Source organism: Lynx canadensis, chromosome B2, assembly GCF_007474595.2.
Source record: "Lynx canadensis isolate LIC74 chromosome B2, mLynCan4.pri.v2, whole genome shotgun sequence".
Lineage (NCBI taxonomy): Eukaryota > Metazoa > Chordata > Mammalia > Carnivora > Felidae > Lynx > Lynx canadensis.
Window position 1 is genome coordinate 37,342,597 of NC_044307.1, and position 20,219 is coordinate 37,362,815.

At 39.3% G+C, this 20,219-nt stretch overlaps 1 protein-coding gene across 2 annotated transcripts in view; it reads right to left on the reverse strand.

Moving 5' to 3' along the window:
* The window catches only part of BTBD9 (BTB domain containing 9), a 414,698-nt gene that overhangs the window by 354,791 nt on the left and 39,688 nt on the right, over nucleotides 1-20,219 (reverse strand). For both annotated transcript variants that reach the window (XM_030315420.1, XM_030315421.1), the window contains exons 3-6: nucleotides 17,146-17,509; nucleotides 15,570-15,834; nucleotides 6,788-7,007; nucleotides 3,878-3,997 (exon numbers count right to left, since the gene is read on the reverse strand). In XM_030315420.1, the coding sequence (XP_030171280.1) occupies nucleotides 3,878-3,997; nucleotides 6,788-7,007; nucleotides 15,570-15,834; nucleotides 17,146-17,509 (969 nt within the window). The remainder of the gene's footprint in view (nucleotides 1-3,877; nucleotides 3,998-6,787; nucleotides 7,008-15,569; nucleotides 15,835-17,145; nucleotides 17,510-20,219) is intronic.

Sequence of the window (20,219 nt, forward strand, 5' to 3'; positions counted from 1 at the left end):
TAGCACTGTTGTATGGCTGCCAAATTATTAGCACCATGTTGAGAAACAGCCAGAAAGTTTTTTAAAGCACTCCATATTTGCCACTCCTTATTAGTGTTTTTTTGTTCAGTCCTTGGCTCCAGCATCTAGGAAAGATGTGGAAGGGCTTGAAGAGAGCTTACTAGATAGCCAAGACAATGTAAAGGTTGGAGAATTTATGGGTAGAGCAGAAATTGCCTTTTCCTGAGAAAGAGGAAGCTGGTAAGACATAACGTGGTTCTGAGTGCATCTGAAAGATTATACTAACGTGGACAAGTCAATTTTCTTCATCCCTAGGTGGGGGCTGAGCAGGGGGAGTTATTAGTCTAGACTTTGGCTCTATAGAACAGTCCCCACTTAATCTACAGCACATTCCTAAAAAAGGGCCCAGAAGACAGAGCAGATCATTCCCTCCACTCACTATTATGGTTGGAATAATCACTCTGACTTTGAAGCCTGACATTATCCTTATTGCCACTAGATAAACTCTACTACCTTGACGAAGTGAAGTGCTGCTAACTGAACTACATTCCACATGATATATATAAATGGCAAATTTTATGCCATATATATTCTGTTACAATAAAACATGTTTTACCAAAATGAAAATACATTAAATCCGTTAGAAACACACCAATACGCAGGTTATGAGATAAAGAAAACCATTTAAGGCATGTTTTGGACGGCTATGTATAGACTGGCAATATGGAAAAGTATTAAGAAGACTAGGCTCCTGAGGTCAGGAACAGTTTCCTCATAGTGAGAGCCCCCATGGCCAAAGAGGATGGCAAGAACGAATCTCTTTCTCTGAAGGTCAAACACCAGTTGAGAGCCTCAAAAATTAGATAGATAGATAGATAGATAGATAAATAAAAGCAATTTAAAAATAATAAAAATAATAAAAATAAAAACAATAAAAATAAAAACCACTACTGACCGAGCCTCTCCTTTGGGCCAAGCACTGTACTCAATGTTTGTACATATGCCGTGTCATCTAACTCCCCACAGCAGACCTCATAAATGGTGTTGTGATATTCCTGTTTTTTTACCGGTGTAGAAAACTAGGGCTTGGAGAAGCACGGCTTAACGAAGATCACCATGCCAGTATTCAGTGAAACCAGAATGTGAGAAGAGCTCTATCTAGCTCCACAGCCCATGGTTTCTATGACACAGCACTGATTTCCGTGCAATCCAGCCAAGACTCAGAGAGATTCAGTTAGTCTCACACTCCCCAACTCACAGTCTCCTCTTCCGGGCATACAGTTGATGTAATCTTTCATCAACACCTGGTACCCATATCCTTCAGGATTAACCTCAAAATTCAGTTTCCTGATGAAAAACAGGAAGTTACCTCTGCAAACAGTACAGAACCATGTACCACTCCGAGACCTTTCAAGCACTAATATATATTTTAACAAATACGTGGATAAAAAGTGCCAATGAATGTATATACATATTAATGCTGAATCAATTCTCTTCATTACGCAGTCAGGGCCTTAACCCCACGAAACCTGTGCTAACATTTACAGAGTACCTACTGCATACGAGGTCACAGTCTGAGTACCATGCAAGAATACTGAAAGATTAGTATCCATACTCCTTGCTTCCAAGACTTTGTAATTTTAGTATCGGAGGCAAGACAAATACTCAAAGGACACCGAAAAACAAAGGTGACGTACAAATGTGCAAATTAACTAAATAATGCCAAGTAATTTATCTGTACCCAGTAATGTTCCTGGAAGATGTGTATTTAGAACATTGTTTAGACAGTCAATAAATGAGTGTGAAGATAAGAAACACCAAGTATAAGACATCCTTGGATAATCAACTGAGACTTAGTCTTAGGTTCATTTTTAAAGGCTACCAAAATTCCAGTCTATTACAAAAGGCAGTTTATAAAGGAATGTAGTAATTAATATGTAAAAGTGGTTATAAATCTTTTTAAATTTATTTCTTAACTACTATGGATATCAAGATTCTTTCCTTGTCTTGTTATCACCATCTCTAACACCATCTTTGCTCAGTTTTTCTTGACCAGGGCTGGGAACTGGCTATACCAAGACAAAAACCAGCATCATGAATACAGCCAAGCTCTACAACACATAAAAGCTACATCAATAAAAAGCAAGGCCACACAGAAGAGACTAAATAAGGAAAGGGGAGTATAAGTAATACCCATTAGTAAATAAGGTGAAGTATATTTTCTAAAAGCCAGAGATGGCGAATGAAGGCATAAATCTCCCTCCACACGGTGGGAATTTCCGAGTGGGTAAAGCATACAGCCTCTGTCATGGCTACTATTATATTCATGATGATTTGTTCTGGGAGTCCAGTTCCTCTTGTTTCAAATTAAATGCAACCCATACAGTCCTTCAGTCCACATCAGATGCTTTGGTTGCTATGTTGCTTACTTTTTAATCCAATACAACCATAATACCTGAGTCAATGCAGACTCAATCTTCTCCTCCAAGTTGGGGCCCCTCTGTCACTCTCAAAGTATCCCTAGGCAGCTCTGAGACACAAAATCTTCACTCAATTTCTTGTCCTTCTTTTTTTAATCCATTCAAAACTCCTGATAAAAGAGCAACTGCCAGACCTGCAACACTTTAGTCTCTCTTTGGGGAAATGAAATTGATTTCCTTCATTTTTACACAAGAGGATCCCTGGGTAACAATATTGTGTCCGGTCATACCCATAAAAAAAAAAAAAAAAAAAAAAAGGCAACATTCTTTACTGTACCAGAAGGCGGAGAGCTTTTGTGGAGTTCCTTTGGTGGAGGTTAAGAATTCAGCCTGATGCTGTTAGGTCCTAAGTTTATTAAGTATAAGGGTATCTTCTGACCTGGAGAGTAAGTGCTATTGGGCACCCCCATCTGCTCCAAATCAGTCAGCTGGGGTCATGGATGAGGGTGGGGATGGGAGTGGGTAAGAGGCCAGAACCACATTGCTCCTGGTTTACACCCCCAAATACCTTTCCTTCTCTTCTTGCCACACCTGACTAAATGAACCAATCATTTTCTGCTTTTGATCTTTTGACTCTAAGATAAGGAATACCTGAGGGCAATTTCCAAAGGGAAAATTACAACAGAAAAGAAAAAAAACAGCAGAACTTTGGGCACCACCTTTTCCAACACCCAAATTCATTAGTTGTATAGGTTTTACAGAATTCAGAAGGTTTAAAAGATGGCCTTAACCTAAAGGAAGAATATGAAATATTAGAACAGTAGCTCATCAACATTTTTTACAAGCAACCTTCTATGGGATTACAATATGTAACAACAATAAGAACGAAGGTGCTCTAGTTAAAGGGAGGGTGTGAGCCTGGAGCCCCACCAGCTCAGCCTCCCCTGCTCCCAGCCCAAACCACTAGAAACACTTGGTTCTGTCAAACTCCACTGATAAGCACCAACCTAGAGAAAGAACACAGCTACTCAGAACATGCACACTAACATATAAAAATCTCCTCCTGGCCCTGAGGACTACCAAGGAAGCCTCCAGAAATATCTCCCATGGCTTTTGCAGGAAGAACACAACCCCTACCAATCACTCTGCTTTCAGTATATAGCATGGAGCTTAAAAAGCATCTCTACTTCTCAGTGTTCGCTCTCCCTTCTTGTTCTTATGGGTCTTCTGCTGAAGTTTGGCACAAAATACTGTGGATAAACAGTTCCGCAGTATACTCTAGAATTAAGATGCTTAATTTTCCATATTTTCTCTAAGTTTTTTACTTGGGATGCATTTAGTAGCTGATATCCTGAAAAAGTCTTCTTCCATGAGACAGAAAAAAATGTAGTCCATTTCTCAAAGTCCAAATCTCCTTAAATAAACATCAAAATCATTAATTAGCCACGAGAACTAACCTGCAGACACGGGCTGGAAAATATAATTTCTGCCAAGAACGACACAGATACTGCGAATGATCAATCACTCTGATCCAATCAAGTTCATCCATTGACACTTCAATGAAGTATGAGTAAGACCTATGAATCAAAAGGAAAAAGGCAGAAAAAACCATATTAAAATAACAAAACCACATTATACTTTAATAAAACGTTAAAGGGTACAAAAACTACAGTATTCACTAATTACATTTTCTGCCTAATGGTCATATTATTCTCCATAACAATCAAATTCAGAAAATAATAACATCTGCATAGATCCCTGTATTGTAGCGTTCACCACAATGTATCAAGATTATCCCTCGGGCACATCTGTATGCTTTAGTAGACCACAAGCTGCTTAAGAACAAGGATCACGCCATATTCGTCTTCACATATTTGGGGTTTAGCACGCTGTTTGGCACATATCTGGCACACAAGACATTTGCTCCTTTTCAAACAGAGCCAGCTACCTTGCTCCTACTACATCAGCAGATTAATAAAGCCATGACAAGAGACAGGACAGAAAACAGACAAGTAAGAGGTATGCCTTCTCCTTCTGCCTTCCCTAGTCTGGGTGCTCAGCCCTATTCTCTCAGGAAAGCCAACTCAGAATGGTTCCCAGGAAAGGCCAGCTTATCTCCTGCTCCCTCCCAGTCTCCCACAATCCCACATATACATCCAGCCTGAAGAAAAATAAATGACATGGGTGAAGAGATAATGTGTGTTTCTTTGGGATACAACAAAGAATTTGGCAGCTAATAATCCAGCAGTAATGAAAATAGCCTATCACCCTCCCCTAGTCAGCTACCCTGGACCATTAGATGCTGGTCCCATGCTGAACCAATCTATATTCCCCTGTCATAAGCCAAATTTAAATTTGAGATGCAGTTATTACTTGTACTGTAATATCAACAGGAACAATCTCGGAAGATTTAGGTGACCATAAATGTCAGCCTGCAACTAACAGTTGTGACCAGAAAAGGTCAGCTTATTTTGTGTCATCCTCTCATTTTCTGCTGCCCCCTCATTCCCATTCATTTTATCGCTCGGTCTCAAACTGGTTATAACCTTTTATTGAACCTCTCTGGGTTATCAGGAATGCAGGATATAATTTTACAACACATGTCAGAATCTTTTGGGCTTAAGATTCTGCATTTTTCACCTTTGCTTAGAATGATAACCACTTCTGTGAGAAAAGAACTGCTATGTGGGAAAGTTAAGTCCCCCGTGAATGTAAAGCACATACTAAAACAAAGTGGCCCATAAATATTTAACATCATGGAAACGATAATAACTACTTTCAGTTTCAAACATACTAACCTTTTCTTTTATTATCTTTATACTAATTTCATTATTAATTAAATGAGTGAATATACGCAAAGCTTTGAGAATAGTACTGATCACATAAAAGTAATGAAAGTGCTATATAAGTATTATTATTGTTATACTGTTATTATTAATCCAGAGACTCTTGGAAATGATACGTGAATTAGCTCCATTTTGCCAACTAAACATCATATTATATCCAACAAGATACATATCAGAAAATACATTCTTTTTTTTTTTTTGAGAGCGAAAGAGAGAGTGTAAGTGGAGCGGGAGGGGGGGTGGGGCGGGGGGGGGGATGGAGGATCCAAAGCAGGCTGCACACTGACAGCAGAGACCCCAATGAGGGGACTAAAGTCACGAACCGTGAGATCATGACCTGAGCTGGAGTCGGAGGCCTAACTGACTGAGCCACCCAGATTCCCCAGGAAATACATTCTTAATAAAAAAGAAACAGATGAAGATAACCTGGGGACCTTGAACACCTATGCCTATGGGAAACACTGACTCCTACCTCATAAAACTTCCTCATCTTTGGTTCAAATGGCTTAAAAGAGTGATGGCCAGTGGTGCTAAGAGAAATGAATTAACGTGCAAGATTTACAAGGTATCATCACCATTACTATCAAGTCCTCCATACCCAGGCTCAGTGGCATGAGTAGGGCCTAGGAGACTCTATCAATTTCTGGGTATGTAGGGTTTAGGTTAATGATGGGCAGTGATGAGAAAGACAGTTCTTGGTCACCTATACTGCTCTACTACTTCTGAGCATCATGGCTGAACCCTAGAAACCACAGTGGGTGAAAGTGTCAGAGGTGCTAGAAGGAAGGCAGAATCTTGAAGCCACTACAAACTGGGGGGTTCCTAGGCTGGAGCCCATCAAATTTTTTTCACAAACTTCCTTTGTTTTGAGGATGATTATTTATACATATACTAAAAGAGAACTTATTTTCTTCATTCATAGGGTAAAATGCATTTAAAAGGTTATAATGTCCAAAAGTGAAGAATCAAGTAAATAAGTAATGGTAACCCAGGTGGTGAAATACCAACCACTGAAAGTAATATTTTAGACGAGTATTTTTAAAGAGTAGAATGTTCACAACTACAAAGTGAAGTCAGCCTTCAGACATCAAATCTTCATTTTATAAAACTATACGGTTTTACAGGTTTCTGTTTTGTGTATGTACGTATGCGTATAACTAGTTAAATATATACAAAGTTGGATAATTACATCTATACTAGATATATGCAAAGATTATTAATGGCTGGCAAGATTACTAACAATTTCTATTTTCTTCTTTGTGCTTTTCTATATTTTCTATGTTTTCCATGATAAACACATATTCATTACTTTTATAAACAGAAAAAAAGCAAAAAAAATGTTTTTTTAAAAGGAATATAGCCTTTCACTCTTCTCCCAGAACTAAACTTTAGGAGAAATGGCAAAACAATCCCAAGGAAATAAAGCAGCAAACTGTAAAACCAAAGGAGATGACCACAAAATGAGGCCAATTCAATCAAATATAATGTCATTTTTCTGTCCAAGTCATGCTAATCACTCACCGGCTATCTCGGTCCCACAGGAGTATCCGTATGTGATTGATAATAGATGGCTGACCTAGCTTAATCTCAATGCCAGAACGGCAGTCATCATCAATTGGGTGCCTAGAAAATCCATGATCCAAATCATAATTTTGAGTATCACCATCTAATAAGGCAGACTTCAGCTCCCCTTTTACAACCTGGGCTCCATACTTCATAGTTGCAATATTTTCTTCTGGTACTACAATTAAAAATAGGAAAGCAAGGTTAATGGTTACTTAGTAAATTATTCTATATTGTAGGGAAAAAGACAAATTCTAACATTCTAGTTGATTCTATTATGTGCATTTAATTAAAAGTGGCAGAAACAAGTCTACAGAGATAGATGACATGGAATGTCTACGAGGGTTAAGATACCACCTACCATTTAGATTTAATGACGCCAGCATAGCCACAAAGTGCCTAAGACTAGTGCTACGAGGAAGAAGCTGATAATAGTAGGAAAAAAAAACAGGTACTATGGCAAACAAACCAGCTCTGCAGAGTTCACTCTATTAGGAGCTTTAATTTACTATCTACAGGACAAAAATGCCATATAAGATGACCTGTACCCGCCATCTGGACATATAAAAGCAAAGCAGAGAAGTCAGATATCTGATAAGACAACAGAAGAAGACACGTTCCAATACAGCGGAGATACTGGGCATGGACCATACACACAGACATGCTGAAGCAGTTAATCTAGCTAATAAACAAACAGTATGTTTAAAAGAAGATCTATTTTTACTTTAATTGAGATTTTTAAAAACGGAAATTCAGTCTGTCATCAAAATCATTATTATGGTTATAATTAAGCCCCCTCCCCTCTCCAACACTAGATTTATTAAGTGTCATTTGTTCCTGGAACTCTGAAGTCCTCTATGCAAAGGCTGCTTCACAGAGCTAGAGCGTGTTTTCTAGGTGCCAGCATTCTGACTGACACTCTCCGCGGAAAGACAGGAGGCAGCATAAAGCAGATGTTGAGAGCCTGAGCTTCAAGGTAGAGTTCAAATAGGGGCTACACCTTTAATGAGGCAAATGACTCTGGGGAAGTTACCTTCTCAGAACTTCAGTTTCTCAAGAAGGCAATATCTAGACCCAGATGTTTTTGTTTATTTGTTGCAAGGATTAAATGAGATAATGTTTGTGAAGCACACAGTAAGCTCTCTAAGAAAAAACATGATCATTATTATTATGAAACATATACTAAAAAACAGACAATAATAAGAGAACTAAGTAAGTTCACAGACTGTAAACAAATACTGAATTCTCACAGTACAAGTACATCTCAGCTATGTGATTTGAATAGGGGAAAGTTTGAGCTTAATTAGACTCTTAGCGAAAGGGGGTAATTCATCACTGCATATTTCTTCCAAAATGTGGGTTTTAAAAACATTTTTTGGGGCAGCTAGGGGGCTCAGTCAGTTGGGCATCTGACTTCAGCTCAGGTCATGATCTTGCGGTTCGTGAGTTCGAGCCCTGCATGGGACTCTGCACTGACAGCTTGGAGCCTGGAGCCTGCTTCAGATTCTGTGTCTCCCTCTCTCTCAGTTCCTCCCCCACTTGCACTATCTCTGTCTCTCTCTCTCAAAAATAAATAAAGATAAAAAAAAAAATTTTTTAACATTTTTCAAATGAAGCCAGGTGAAGGGAGTGGCTCCAGAAGATAACAATAAATGCTGCTGACAATGGGGACTGGGTAGGTTTAGTTAACTTGCAAAAGGCTAAGGCAACTCAGAAAAAACAAAACAAAACAAAACCTAGTCAGGCTCAACCTTTTTCATGATGAAGTGATACAGGTTTAGAATTTCCTGAGTTCTCTTAGTTCATGGTAATCATATATATGCATTCTTGTAGTCTGCTTCCGGGAGCCCTGCCTGCCACCTGCCTTGTAAGGGTTTCTGATGGGAAGACACACTTACCCCTCTCTCCAAACCCTTCCCTATGGGAAGACACACTTACCCCTCTCTCCAAACCCTTCCCTATAGGGTCGCCTGAGACTCAGAGGGAAGAAAACAGAGCCTGGTACGGTTTTTTTAAAAAAAAGAAAAGTTGGATTTAAAGTGAGAAAACCTAAGTCTAAGACTCAGGCTCTACTCCCCACTCCCCCTGAGTGAGGCCTGTCAGTCTGTATGGATCGGTTTTCTCATCTACAAATAATGCTATGCCCAACCCACTCACTGGATTACTGTAAAGATCATACTACAGATAAGATATGCTACAGGGTCATGGGAAGTGTAAAGCATTCAAACAGTCAAAAAACCCTTACCGAGGACTCAATCTGTACCAGGTACCACTGGAATGCCTCAGAAAGGAAGACAGAGATGGGCCCTGCCCTCCTGATGCCTCCAACCAAGAAATGAAGCTTTTCATAAAGCAAGCAAACAAAAACTTCCAATCTCCACTTTTCAGTGCTAATAATGCGTAACACTGGGTAAAAAGAGGTATTTTCTCCCTTACTGCTGAATGTAAAATGGGGGGGTCTGAAGTCCGTTGCTGCAGACCACTGGAACCATCTCCACCAGTTCTGCCACCACCAGTCAAGACCAAGCCAAGAAGGGGGGAACTCAAGCTTTCAGACTTAGAAATGGCTGCCACCCTTTGATTTTCTCTAAACACAAGCATCTTCTTCTCTAAAATTTATCAAGCTCGCAACAACACACTAGGCGTAAGGGTTTCAAGTGACTGTAACTAAAAGTCTAAAATGGAAATGAAAGTGCTACTGCAAGTCTAAAGTCTTCTTCTGAAGTTTATTTCAAGGGCACTTGAGAACTTTTCTAACTGTTCTTGACAGATTCCCTGAAAGTATCTTTCACTTTAAAATGGAGAACACTTACACAAGTGGCAAGCCTCTCATGGTGACCATAATCGGAGTATCTCACGGGATAAAAACACAACCCCCAAGTATTTGTGTGTGTCTATGTGCACGTGCGCACACCTGCACACACGCACAAGACCCACAGTTAAAGGTAAGAAGAAAAGTGACCATAAATGTATTCTTACTGCCTAATATCTATCAGTCGAGAAAAGAGCTCTCAAAAAATATAGGGTGTTAGAGATTAAATGCATAGCGGGTAACAACAGTGTTCTTAACATTTGTGATTTTTGATACACTGTACAAACATGAAGAAAAAAAATAAGCTTTGAAGTTCCACAGGTAGGCAGAAACAAGCCAAGTATTAGAAAGAAAAGCTAAGGAGAAATGGAGTAGGACCTGCTGCTAGCAACACAGTGCCAAAATCTGAGTGGTTCTAGGTTAATTATCTTGTGTTTTTCTTTAGTTGTGTTATGTTCTTACTCCTCCTTTATTGAACTTTCTATTACATCTAGGCTGAGACAGCTGTCCACCCCTGATGGGTCATTTGGAGCCATACTTGGTTCTCTGCCCACTGCAATCTCTTCACCTAATTCTGTGCCCCAATCATCTTCTACTCCCCAACCTGACATCCCTGAAAAAATGTGTGGCTCCTCCCTTCCAACACATGTGGCACTACACGTGGCCTTCTTGACAACTCTTGTCTTCCCTTGACTCGCCCCATTATCTCCACTCTCTGCAGGCCTCCTTTCCACATTTAACAGTACTGGTGCTCAAACACACCAAACACAAAACAGAGATAGAAAATAACCCCAGCAGGAGACTTTACTGAAGAGCACCAGCCTCCTGAGTCAGAGCAGCACTGGTTCTGGCTCAGGCATTGATTTCACTCAGTAACTTTAGGCAAGTTACTTATAAAGATCACAGAATGAAAACTTCTAAGAGCCGAATGGGACCTTCATCCTATTTATTTAAAGAAAAAAAATTTCTAAGCTGCCTTCTGTGTGCTGGACTGTGCTGGACTCAGAAGCTCACCATCTAATACAGACAAGTGCATATCAGACATGAAATGCCTCCACAGAAGAACACTCAGGAGAGATTCTTTGTGAACCCCCCTAGTTTACAGATGAAGATACTACGAACTATAGAAGATAAATAAAAGAGGAGTCAAAGGGTTGTGAAAGTATTAAAGGTTCACTGCTGTTATTATAGCCTGTATGTGACAGGTGAGACATTTTGAAATCTGGTCTAGAAGCAAGGGATGGATCCATTCAGTCACTCATTTACTGTGAAAAGTCTAGATTTGGGCACTGTGCTAGGTGCTGGAAAAACAGGGGTGAAAGGCATAATTACAGTCCTCAGGAAGCTCAGTCTTGTAGGAATCTAGGCAAGAAAAGCAAGAGGGGCAAGCTTTCTCCGTCTGAGTTACTGGAAACTATAAGAAGGGCTACGTGGTACCATGTACCTACAACACAGATTTAAACACACACGCATATTTACATATCAACCAATAATTTAACTTAGCAGTCCGATGAACAGATTGACTTTTACTCAGTAAAGAAATTTTGAGAATGGAAGTTGTGATAAGCTCCCTGCTATAAACAGGAAGAAGCAATATATTACTGTACTCTTTCTCAAAGTCTAAAACCTAAGACATGCAATACAAAGTACAACTCAGCCCAAACAGAAAACGCACTAACTTTCAAGGTAGAAAGGGCTCCATAAGACAAAACTAAGCATTAAAGGAATGGTCTGAGTGCTAGTAGTTCAAATACCCTAAGGGGGAAAAAAAATAATTTCATTAAAAATTAATTCCTTTTCCCCAGGTGTATGTATAAAACTAGTCAAAACCACCTTCTCAGGAAGACTAACCATCAATGGTAAATTAAAAACATCCTTTGGGTACCCCCCTTTTTTTTAAGGAGGAAAAAATTGCTGCAATTTGGTTAAAATCCCCAGGATATACAGCTTTAAGTGTACAACTTTCCAGAAACTAATATTAATAAACTCAAAGTAAGACCATTAGTATCTGTGCTGCCCCTAGTCCAGAACAGAACCTCTCCACAGTTCATGAAAAGTCCCCAAAGACACAGAAACTATACCCTGGGAAAACAATGACACAAACAAATTTGGTCAATAGTTTCAAAATAAGCAGAACTATTGTTCCAGAACATCCCAGGAACAGTTCTCAAATTTTAGACCCTTTTTTCCTAACAGTGAAGAAATGTGATAAAACAATATGTTTGGATAACATTTATCTAGAAAATAACCTATATTTTTAGTATCTGATAGGAAAGTGATATGCATCCTTAGTATTGATAGTATTGATTTTGCTATCCATATAGTTAAAAAGTCTGAAAAACAGCCTGCTAGTTATTCATTTCTCAAGTTCACAAATTAGATAAAAGATTCCCAAACATCTGTATAATCTCTTCCTTGAGACCCCACTGAATTATTCCAGAATGAAGAATTTAATACTTATGAGTAGTTAAGTACAGTAAATATATCATTCCAGAACTGAGTAGTCCCTTTCATGGTTATTTCATGGGTTTATTATAACCCATGTCTAATACCTATACTTATCAGTTGGTCAATTCTAAGCTACCATTAACTATGTGAAATGTCCAAAGCATCTCCCTCCCACAAAAATGTACCAAACCTATCCTAACAGCAAATCCAGTTATAGGGTCTTCCCAACACCTCAAACCAAAGCCAGGGCAAAAAGGGGAAAAAAGAAACTTATACAAGAGGATCTGACAATGAGAATTTAGAAAGTCTAAAAGTATATTACTTATTTTGTTATCTCTCCCCCGTCCACCCTCCCACACTTTAATCCAAGGCTGACCCTCAACTAGGACCACTCTCTAGCACCTCCAATCTCCACCCGGACCTCCCTCGACCTATTCCCTCTGGCTACCAAACTATTTCTCAACTGCCTTTCACTCCAATTTACACACTGGACGGTCAACACATGGTACTTACTGTCTTTTCAAACCTATGGCCTAATTCCCCCCGTTTAGTCAAGCTTCTGCCCAGACTACTCAGCAACCCACCACAATTTATACCCCAAGGTTTTCTCTCAATTCTCGTTCTTCTTATATCTCAGCACCACTGGACACCTGTGACCACCCTCTCCATATAAAAGTTCTCTCCTCTGTCGGCTTCTGTAACCCTACCCCATTTTCTTCCTACTTAATTCTTCCTTCTCTACCTTTAGCCCCTTGGCTAAAGCTCTTCTCCAAGTCTCAGACTTTGATCTTCACTTCTTTCTCTACACTCTAGCCCAGGTTTCAACTCTTTCTTCACCAGTTCTGATTGCTTCCTAAACTCCAGTAACATGCTTGCACTGCTATTAGACATTTCTCCTTGAGTTCATGCACCAAATGTCTCCTATATGCTATAGAGTATGTTAAAGGGTACAAAGATTAACAGGCCGTACAAAGATCATCTCTGCCTTCGAGGACCAAAGGCAAACAAAAAATTTTAAAACAATGTGACCAGTGTGATAATTCCTACAGAGACACATAAAGATGAGGAAGAATACAAATAATGATAATATAAACAATCATTTCCTTGATTGAGCTTACAGATGTTATTTGCACGCATTATTTCTTTTTTTTTTTAAATGTTTATTTATTGATTGATTGAGAGGGACAAACAGTATGCAAGCAGGGGAGGGGCAGAGAGAGAGGGAGAGAGAGAATCCCAAGCAGGCTGCGCACCAAGAGTGGAGCCTAACATTGGGCTCCATCTCACAACTGCAAGATTCATGACCTGAGCCAAAATCAAGTGTCCAATCGCTTAACCGAATGAGCCACCCAGGCACCCCTGGACACGTTATTTCAATTAATTCTCATAACAATATAAGGAAATGTTAAAACTGAAGGTAAAATTCCTTACGTAACTTAATACCAGGTCACACAACTAGTAAGTGACTCATTCCGGATTTGAGGTCAAACCTGTCTGGCTCCAAAGCCAGTGCTTTTTCTTCTGTGCCCAATGAAAAGGAATCTAAATCTGATGGGTCAGGAGAGAAGTCCAGACTAAGGACACCTATTTAAGATCAGTCAGTTTTCAAGAGAATGTCTGAGCCATGGTCAAGGAAAAGATCATTCAGGGAAATGACTAACATGAGACAGAACTCAGAGTACTAAGATGTTCCAGAAACCCTCAAACTCAGTAAGTCTAAAAACAAGCTCAGCATCTTTGGAGAACTACCACATTTCATCAATTCTAAGACAGAGTTTTTCAAATTTTAACATTTCTGAAGTTGAGACACAGACATGATGGTATGTCATGGTTTAACTGGCAATACTGTTTCCTTTCTTAGTGGTACATAACACAATGGGACCTCAAAACTTCTGGTTTCTTAGATTTGATAAAATATGGTTAACTTCCTCCTAAACTTAATCCTCAGATTTAAATCCCTTAAATCACCAAGATCTGATTTTTTAGAATATAAAATTTCCATCTTCCCTACTACCACTCTAGTTTATCAACCTTACACAAGTCAGACACCTACCCAGCTGGTCTCCCTGAATCGTTTTTCACTATTTCAAATCAACAAGTATTACATCATGGATCAATCTTTCAAGACCACCACCATACTCAGGTCTCTCTTCCTCTTGAAAATTACCTTCTGGTTGTGTATAAGCCAGATCCCAAGCTACTTTGAAAGACTTCTATGATTTTGCCTGAGCTGAGCATTACAGCCTGTGTTGTTTATCAATGCAAGCCTTCTACCTCTAGCTGAGCTCTCCTGATGACGGTCCTTGAAATGTCCCACCTCGGCTCTCAGTCATAACCAGTCCTCCCCTGTGAATACACTCTGCCCCAATACCCCTCGCATCAAATGTTAGGATTCATCTCAGGCTTCATAATCTCCATGAAATCTCCCTCAACCCTTCTGAACCTAGGTTCCCTTTAGAAGTTCACAGCATGTGCTCGTCTTAAACACTGTTGTACTGAACTTTTCATGGGAGTAGATCTTATTTCCACAAGGAAATTAAAAAGGCTCAAATGCAGAGACTATTTTGCATTTACACACACAGCGTAGTGGTTAATTACACAGCCTACCTAGTAGGTTTGACTCTCAGCTCTGTATCTTTCTGTGTGACCTTCAGCAAATTATTTAACCTCTCTGTGCTTCAGTTTCCTTATTTGTGAAATGGAGCCAATAATGGTAGCTACTTCAAAGGGTTGTTTTGAGAATTAAATGATCATGTAGAGGGGCGCCTGGGTGGCTCAGTAGGGTGGGTGTCTGACTTCAGCTCAGATCGTATCTCGCGATTCATGAGTTTGAGTCCCATCTCAAGTTCTGTGCTAACAGCTCCGAGCCTGGAGCCTGCTTTGGATTCTGTGTCTCCCTCTCTCTCTGCCCCGCCTCCACTTGCACTTGTCTCTCTCTCTCTCTCTCTCTCTCTCTCTCTCTCTCAAAAATAAACATTTAAAAAAATGATCATGTAGAACTATTACTGATATATATAAGCACCTTGTAAGTGTTAACCACTATTATATTTATTAATAAGAAAAATCACATAAGTGTTGGAAATGTAACACAAGTGTTAGCTACTATTATTATTTAGAATATCCATGTTCACAGGACCTAAAATAGTAAGCGTGTAGCACATACTCAGTGCTGATGTGATGAAGGAAGGCACGAAAGGTCTTAGCATGAGAAGCTGTTTGGAAAAGTGTCTATTTCTGACATTTTAGGGAACAGTTAAAGAAATCCATCCAGAAATGGCAAGAAATCACTACTTTGGGGTCTGCAAAGGCTCACCAGTCTCTGGAGGAATTAAGAGGAGAACAACAGGAAACAGAGCTGTATGTTCTTAGACCCACACACCACATATACCTGCAACTAGAGTTTTGTGGCTCGTTTTGTAGCTGAAACTATCAGACGAGGGAGAAAACTTCCTAAGGAATGCAGGATAAGCAGGTACTCACTGAGCATGCCTCTATAATTGAGGTCCATATCCCGGCTCTCAGATCGAACTTTAATAGCATCCAGAATGGCATCAGGAGACAACAGTCCTGAAGGCCTCACAACATTCAGAAGTTCAGTGAGGCTCATCAGAGGCAAACGCACAGCCTGCATGATTTCAGCATGATTCTCCTTTGAATTGTGCTTACACCAATTTAACAAGGCTAGGAAGATATCTTTTTCGGGAGCTGCAAATGAATCTCTTAATACGATGTTTAAAAGTGCTGTCTGAAAAGGACAAAACAAAAAATTCCAGTTATCAAGGAGCTCAACCATGTGTATGATCAATCAGCAAAATGTTACAAAACTGCAGGTATCACTTATATCTCAGCAACTCTCTTTGACCATCTTCTTTCTTTAACCTTCGTGCCATATACTCTCTTGCCCATAAGGGCTCCATGAATAGCCATGGGCATCTTTAACCACTACACCAAATGTCTAGTTTTTCCAACACATCCTCTGTGCACCTATCTTCAATAAAACAAGAAGAAAAATGGCAGCATGGGGAGCTGTCATTCCATGCAGGTTCTTCAGGAGAGTTTACATTTAGAAATCAGTCAGCGGTGCCTGGGTGGCTCAGTCGGTTGAGAGTCCGACTTCGGCTCAGGTCATGATCTCGCATTCGTGGGTTTGAGCTCCACATTGGGCTCTGTGCTGACAGCTCAGAGCCTGGAGCCTACTTTGGATTCTGTGTCTCCCTCTTTCTCTCTGCCCTTCCCCTGTTCACATGCTGTCTCTCTCTGTCTCTCAAAAAAAAAAATTAAAAATTTTTTTAAGTCAGTAACATACAGCTGGAATTTAAAATTCGAAATCTTTTGCTCCACAGCATTACTGCACTCCCATATTTTTGGTTCTCAGATTTCTAGACTGACCTCCAGTAACCTTGGTGTGACCCTTTGAAGACCCTTGCGTCTAAAAAGTAAGTAGGATAATAAAAATCATAGTTTACACTCAAGCCAAAATACATAGCTTTTCAAATAGGTTTTTTCATGTGAAGTATTCAGGTTCTAGGATGAAGACAAAAAAGGAAAGGAGAGACAACCACCAGGGTTCAGAGAATGATTTTGAGCAAAATAGCGTGACTATTTTTTTCAGCCAGCAAAACAAAACAAAACAAAACAGCAGTGACTTAAAGACACCCAATGATACATAAGATCTCTTTTATGAATTTTCCCTCCCATGATATGGAATTATTAGTTGCACTCTCTGTTGGAAAAATACAAAACCAAAACATAGTATGCAACACCACAAAGGAACCTATTTGACTATCATCACACTGATGATACCGCTCTGTAGCACAGTCTCTTTTACACATAGAACCTACCAGAAGAATCTTAAAAAAGAAACCAAAAGTAATTTGCCTCTCTTTTATATGATCTACACAGAGTCTCAGTAGCCAGAGGCAGGTGGCTAGACAGATGACCTCTTCTAGACCGATGATTTTTACTTTTTTTCATCTCAGTCTATTGCTCTACTCTTACAGCACAGATCTAAATTGTACAGGGCATGCCTGTGAAGTTCTTGCAGATGATGACACACCTTAGAAAGGGAGAGGAAGCCTTCACTTGAGAGCACCTCCTGAGCATTTCTGTCCATAAACAAGCAGCACATGCAAGTTAACTTGGGAAGTGAGTAGAGGCTGGCAACATCAAAAGTCATGCAGACATTCTGAATGTTAAGTATGGTGCAGAGATACTCAGAGGTAGAGTCCTCCAGCTCTGGAAATCCATATTTATGAGCTAGGCTCAGAAAGTCCAGCAACACCTCCTCCTTCTCATCTGTCAGCGTTGCCCGCCCGGTGTAGATGTATTTTAGCAGCATTGTGAATGCTTCTGCAGTGGTGTCTTGAAGAGGGATTTCTGCTTCAGGCTGAGATTCTCGCATCCCACCATACAGTAACGCTCTGCACATGAGAGAAGAAATGCGTAAGGAAAACCTCCAATAAGATTTGCCACAATATCATGAAACGATGGTTAGCAGCATTATGCAAACGTAAATTTGTTTAGTGACACAAAGATTCAGGTGAAGAAATGCATAGTAATCACTTTATTTCTCTAAAGGAAGAGAAATTATTTATATAAACTATTTTGGATTAATTCCATAAACAATTGGACTAATGAAATTATCTTGAGACCTCAAATATGTAATAAACATTCATTAAACAGAAAGATGAAAGTACTCTTTTGAAAGGAACAGCAAAATCCGTATAAACATATTAAAGATAGATAAGGATGTTTAAAAAATAAAAATCTGTAGGAAAAGATATAATCAGATAAAAACAATTACAGACACTCAGGTGCCATTCTCCCCTGTCAGACTGGCAGAAATTAAAAATCCTGTTAACTATTCTGTGCTGCAAAAGCAATAGAAAAACAAGTTCTCTCATGCACTGCTTTGAGCCTATAAATAGGCGCCCTTTTGGAGAAAGTAATTTAAGTAATCTGTTAGGACTCAATTCTAGAGAAATAATACAGCAAAGCAAAGATACATCTTAAGAATGTATACTGAAACAATGAAAATGTTGAAAAAAAATTTTAAATGTCCATCAACAGAAATGCACTTAAAAAAAAGGATATATGCATTCTGTACAGCTATTACAGAGATAAAGAAGATCAATATATACAGTCTTGGAAGATGTCCAGGATACGGTAGATAAGTCAAGTTGTAGACCCACATGGGTTGCATGGAAAAAAGCATATACCACATAATTATACGTGTATGCACATAGGTAATGTGGATATGTCTATTTATGTTGAGAAAAATCAGGGGAAATTCATCTTACACTATTAACAGAGGTTGTCTCTGGGGAATGGGATTAGATGGCTGGTAGGGAAGGACTTCCATTTGTTACTTTATAAATTAAAAATGAAACTGGTGATGGGATTATGGGTGATTTAATTTTTTTTTTTCTCCTGTCTTTTCAGTATTTTTCAGATTAAAAAAAATCCCCATATTATTGCTTATCTGCTCATCTAAAAAATGAAAACCAGACAATCCAGTCAGGCAATGAATTTGAATTTCTACTTCTATTACTACAGGAGGAATAATATGAGCCAGTTAAACCTCTAATCCATCAGGAAAGAAAGGGCAGCCAGAGGAGGACCAGGGAGGAGTGCAGAAAAGGACAGTACAAGTGAGAAAGGAAATGTGTAAAAGTGAAAACAAGACAATAAGGGGGGGAAAAAGAGACTCCCCCTGCTCCTAAGATTCTCAGAGCAGGACTAGCATTTCAAGGGTTCCCTCCAATACCTGCTGGAACTTCTCCCACCCTCCCCAGGCCTTGGCATTCTGGCTTGCCTCAGGGCAACAGCTGAAACCATCCAGGCAAAGATTCACAAATATTCTGAGCATACTTCTTCACCCGGTTATATACTCTGCCTAAAAACACTCTTAAAGGTTTTCGATAATCCAGAGAGCACCCCACCATGACCTTAAAATTACTAGATTAAAGAATACTTTCCTAGGGAGGGCTCGCCAAGACTTACTCCCCCTGCAGAGTGATCCATGGTATTTACCTAAATTCTCAATACTTTAAAAGTGGTTTTCATGGGGCTCCCTTAGAACACTAAATATGAACCCCCAACTTGTGAAAAATCCCCTCTTGTACAGTTAGTTTGTCTTTATGTGGGAATTGATAGGCTTTATGACAACACTAGGGCCTCTCCTAAATTTCCTTTGCATATGAACAGTGTCTGCAATGAGAATCTAAGACAGCTTTGGTAATGACTCTGAGTTCAGCCTAGTGAGCCACCATAGATTATAAATGTTTAATATCCACAAAGAGACACCAAGAACAAGTTCAGTAAGTGAGGGGAGTACATTCCATTCATTCAAAATGATCTTCAAATTTCTAAAAGTATGTGAGTTTCTTTTAAGAATATCCTGAACATTTAAAGGTACCCACACACAGTTGTCTCAAATCATTTTTGAAAGAAGAGAGGCATATAATATTAACAAATATAAAACATAAGGCTGAAAAGTTCTGACCTAATAAGGAATGGTCTCTCAAACACTTTAATAGTAATGAGTGAACCAAAAGTAAGAAAAGGGACAGAAACACAAAGGAAAAGTGTGCAGAGGACAGAGGCTGGTAACGAATAATGACTAGACCAAGGCCAGCAGTCAGGGTTGAGCTGACCACCAGCAGGGGGAGTAGGACAGTGTGCGCTCTCTTTTCGAAGCTCCTGGCTTTATCGACAGTGGCATTTTATATGTACAAAATGGAATGCTCTAAAAATGTTTAAAATGTACTAAACACGTTCTAGATAAATGGTAAATATTTCCAAGAGACTCACTTCACAACAGTGTGTGTGTGTGACTCTAGATACTGTTTTGTTGACTTACTTAACTCTAATTGTAAAAATCAGACTACAGTTTTCACTAGAAGGTAACTGAAATTTTCTCTAAGCCTTTGGCATCTTAATTTTTAGATATCAAGTTTCCTAGGTAAATCCATGATTTTATGGATATGGACTCCATGGACTCCAAGGATTTATCAAGGATAAATTATCACTCAGTCTATAATTCAGTGGTGATTCCCATTTAACAATGATCAGGTAAAATGTAGAGTCATTAGAGCTTAGCTTAACAATCTTAAGCCTGGAAGCTAAAGG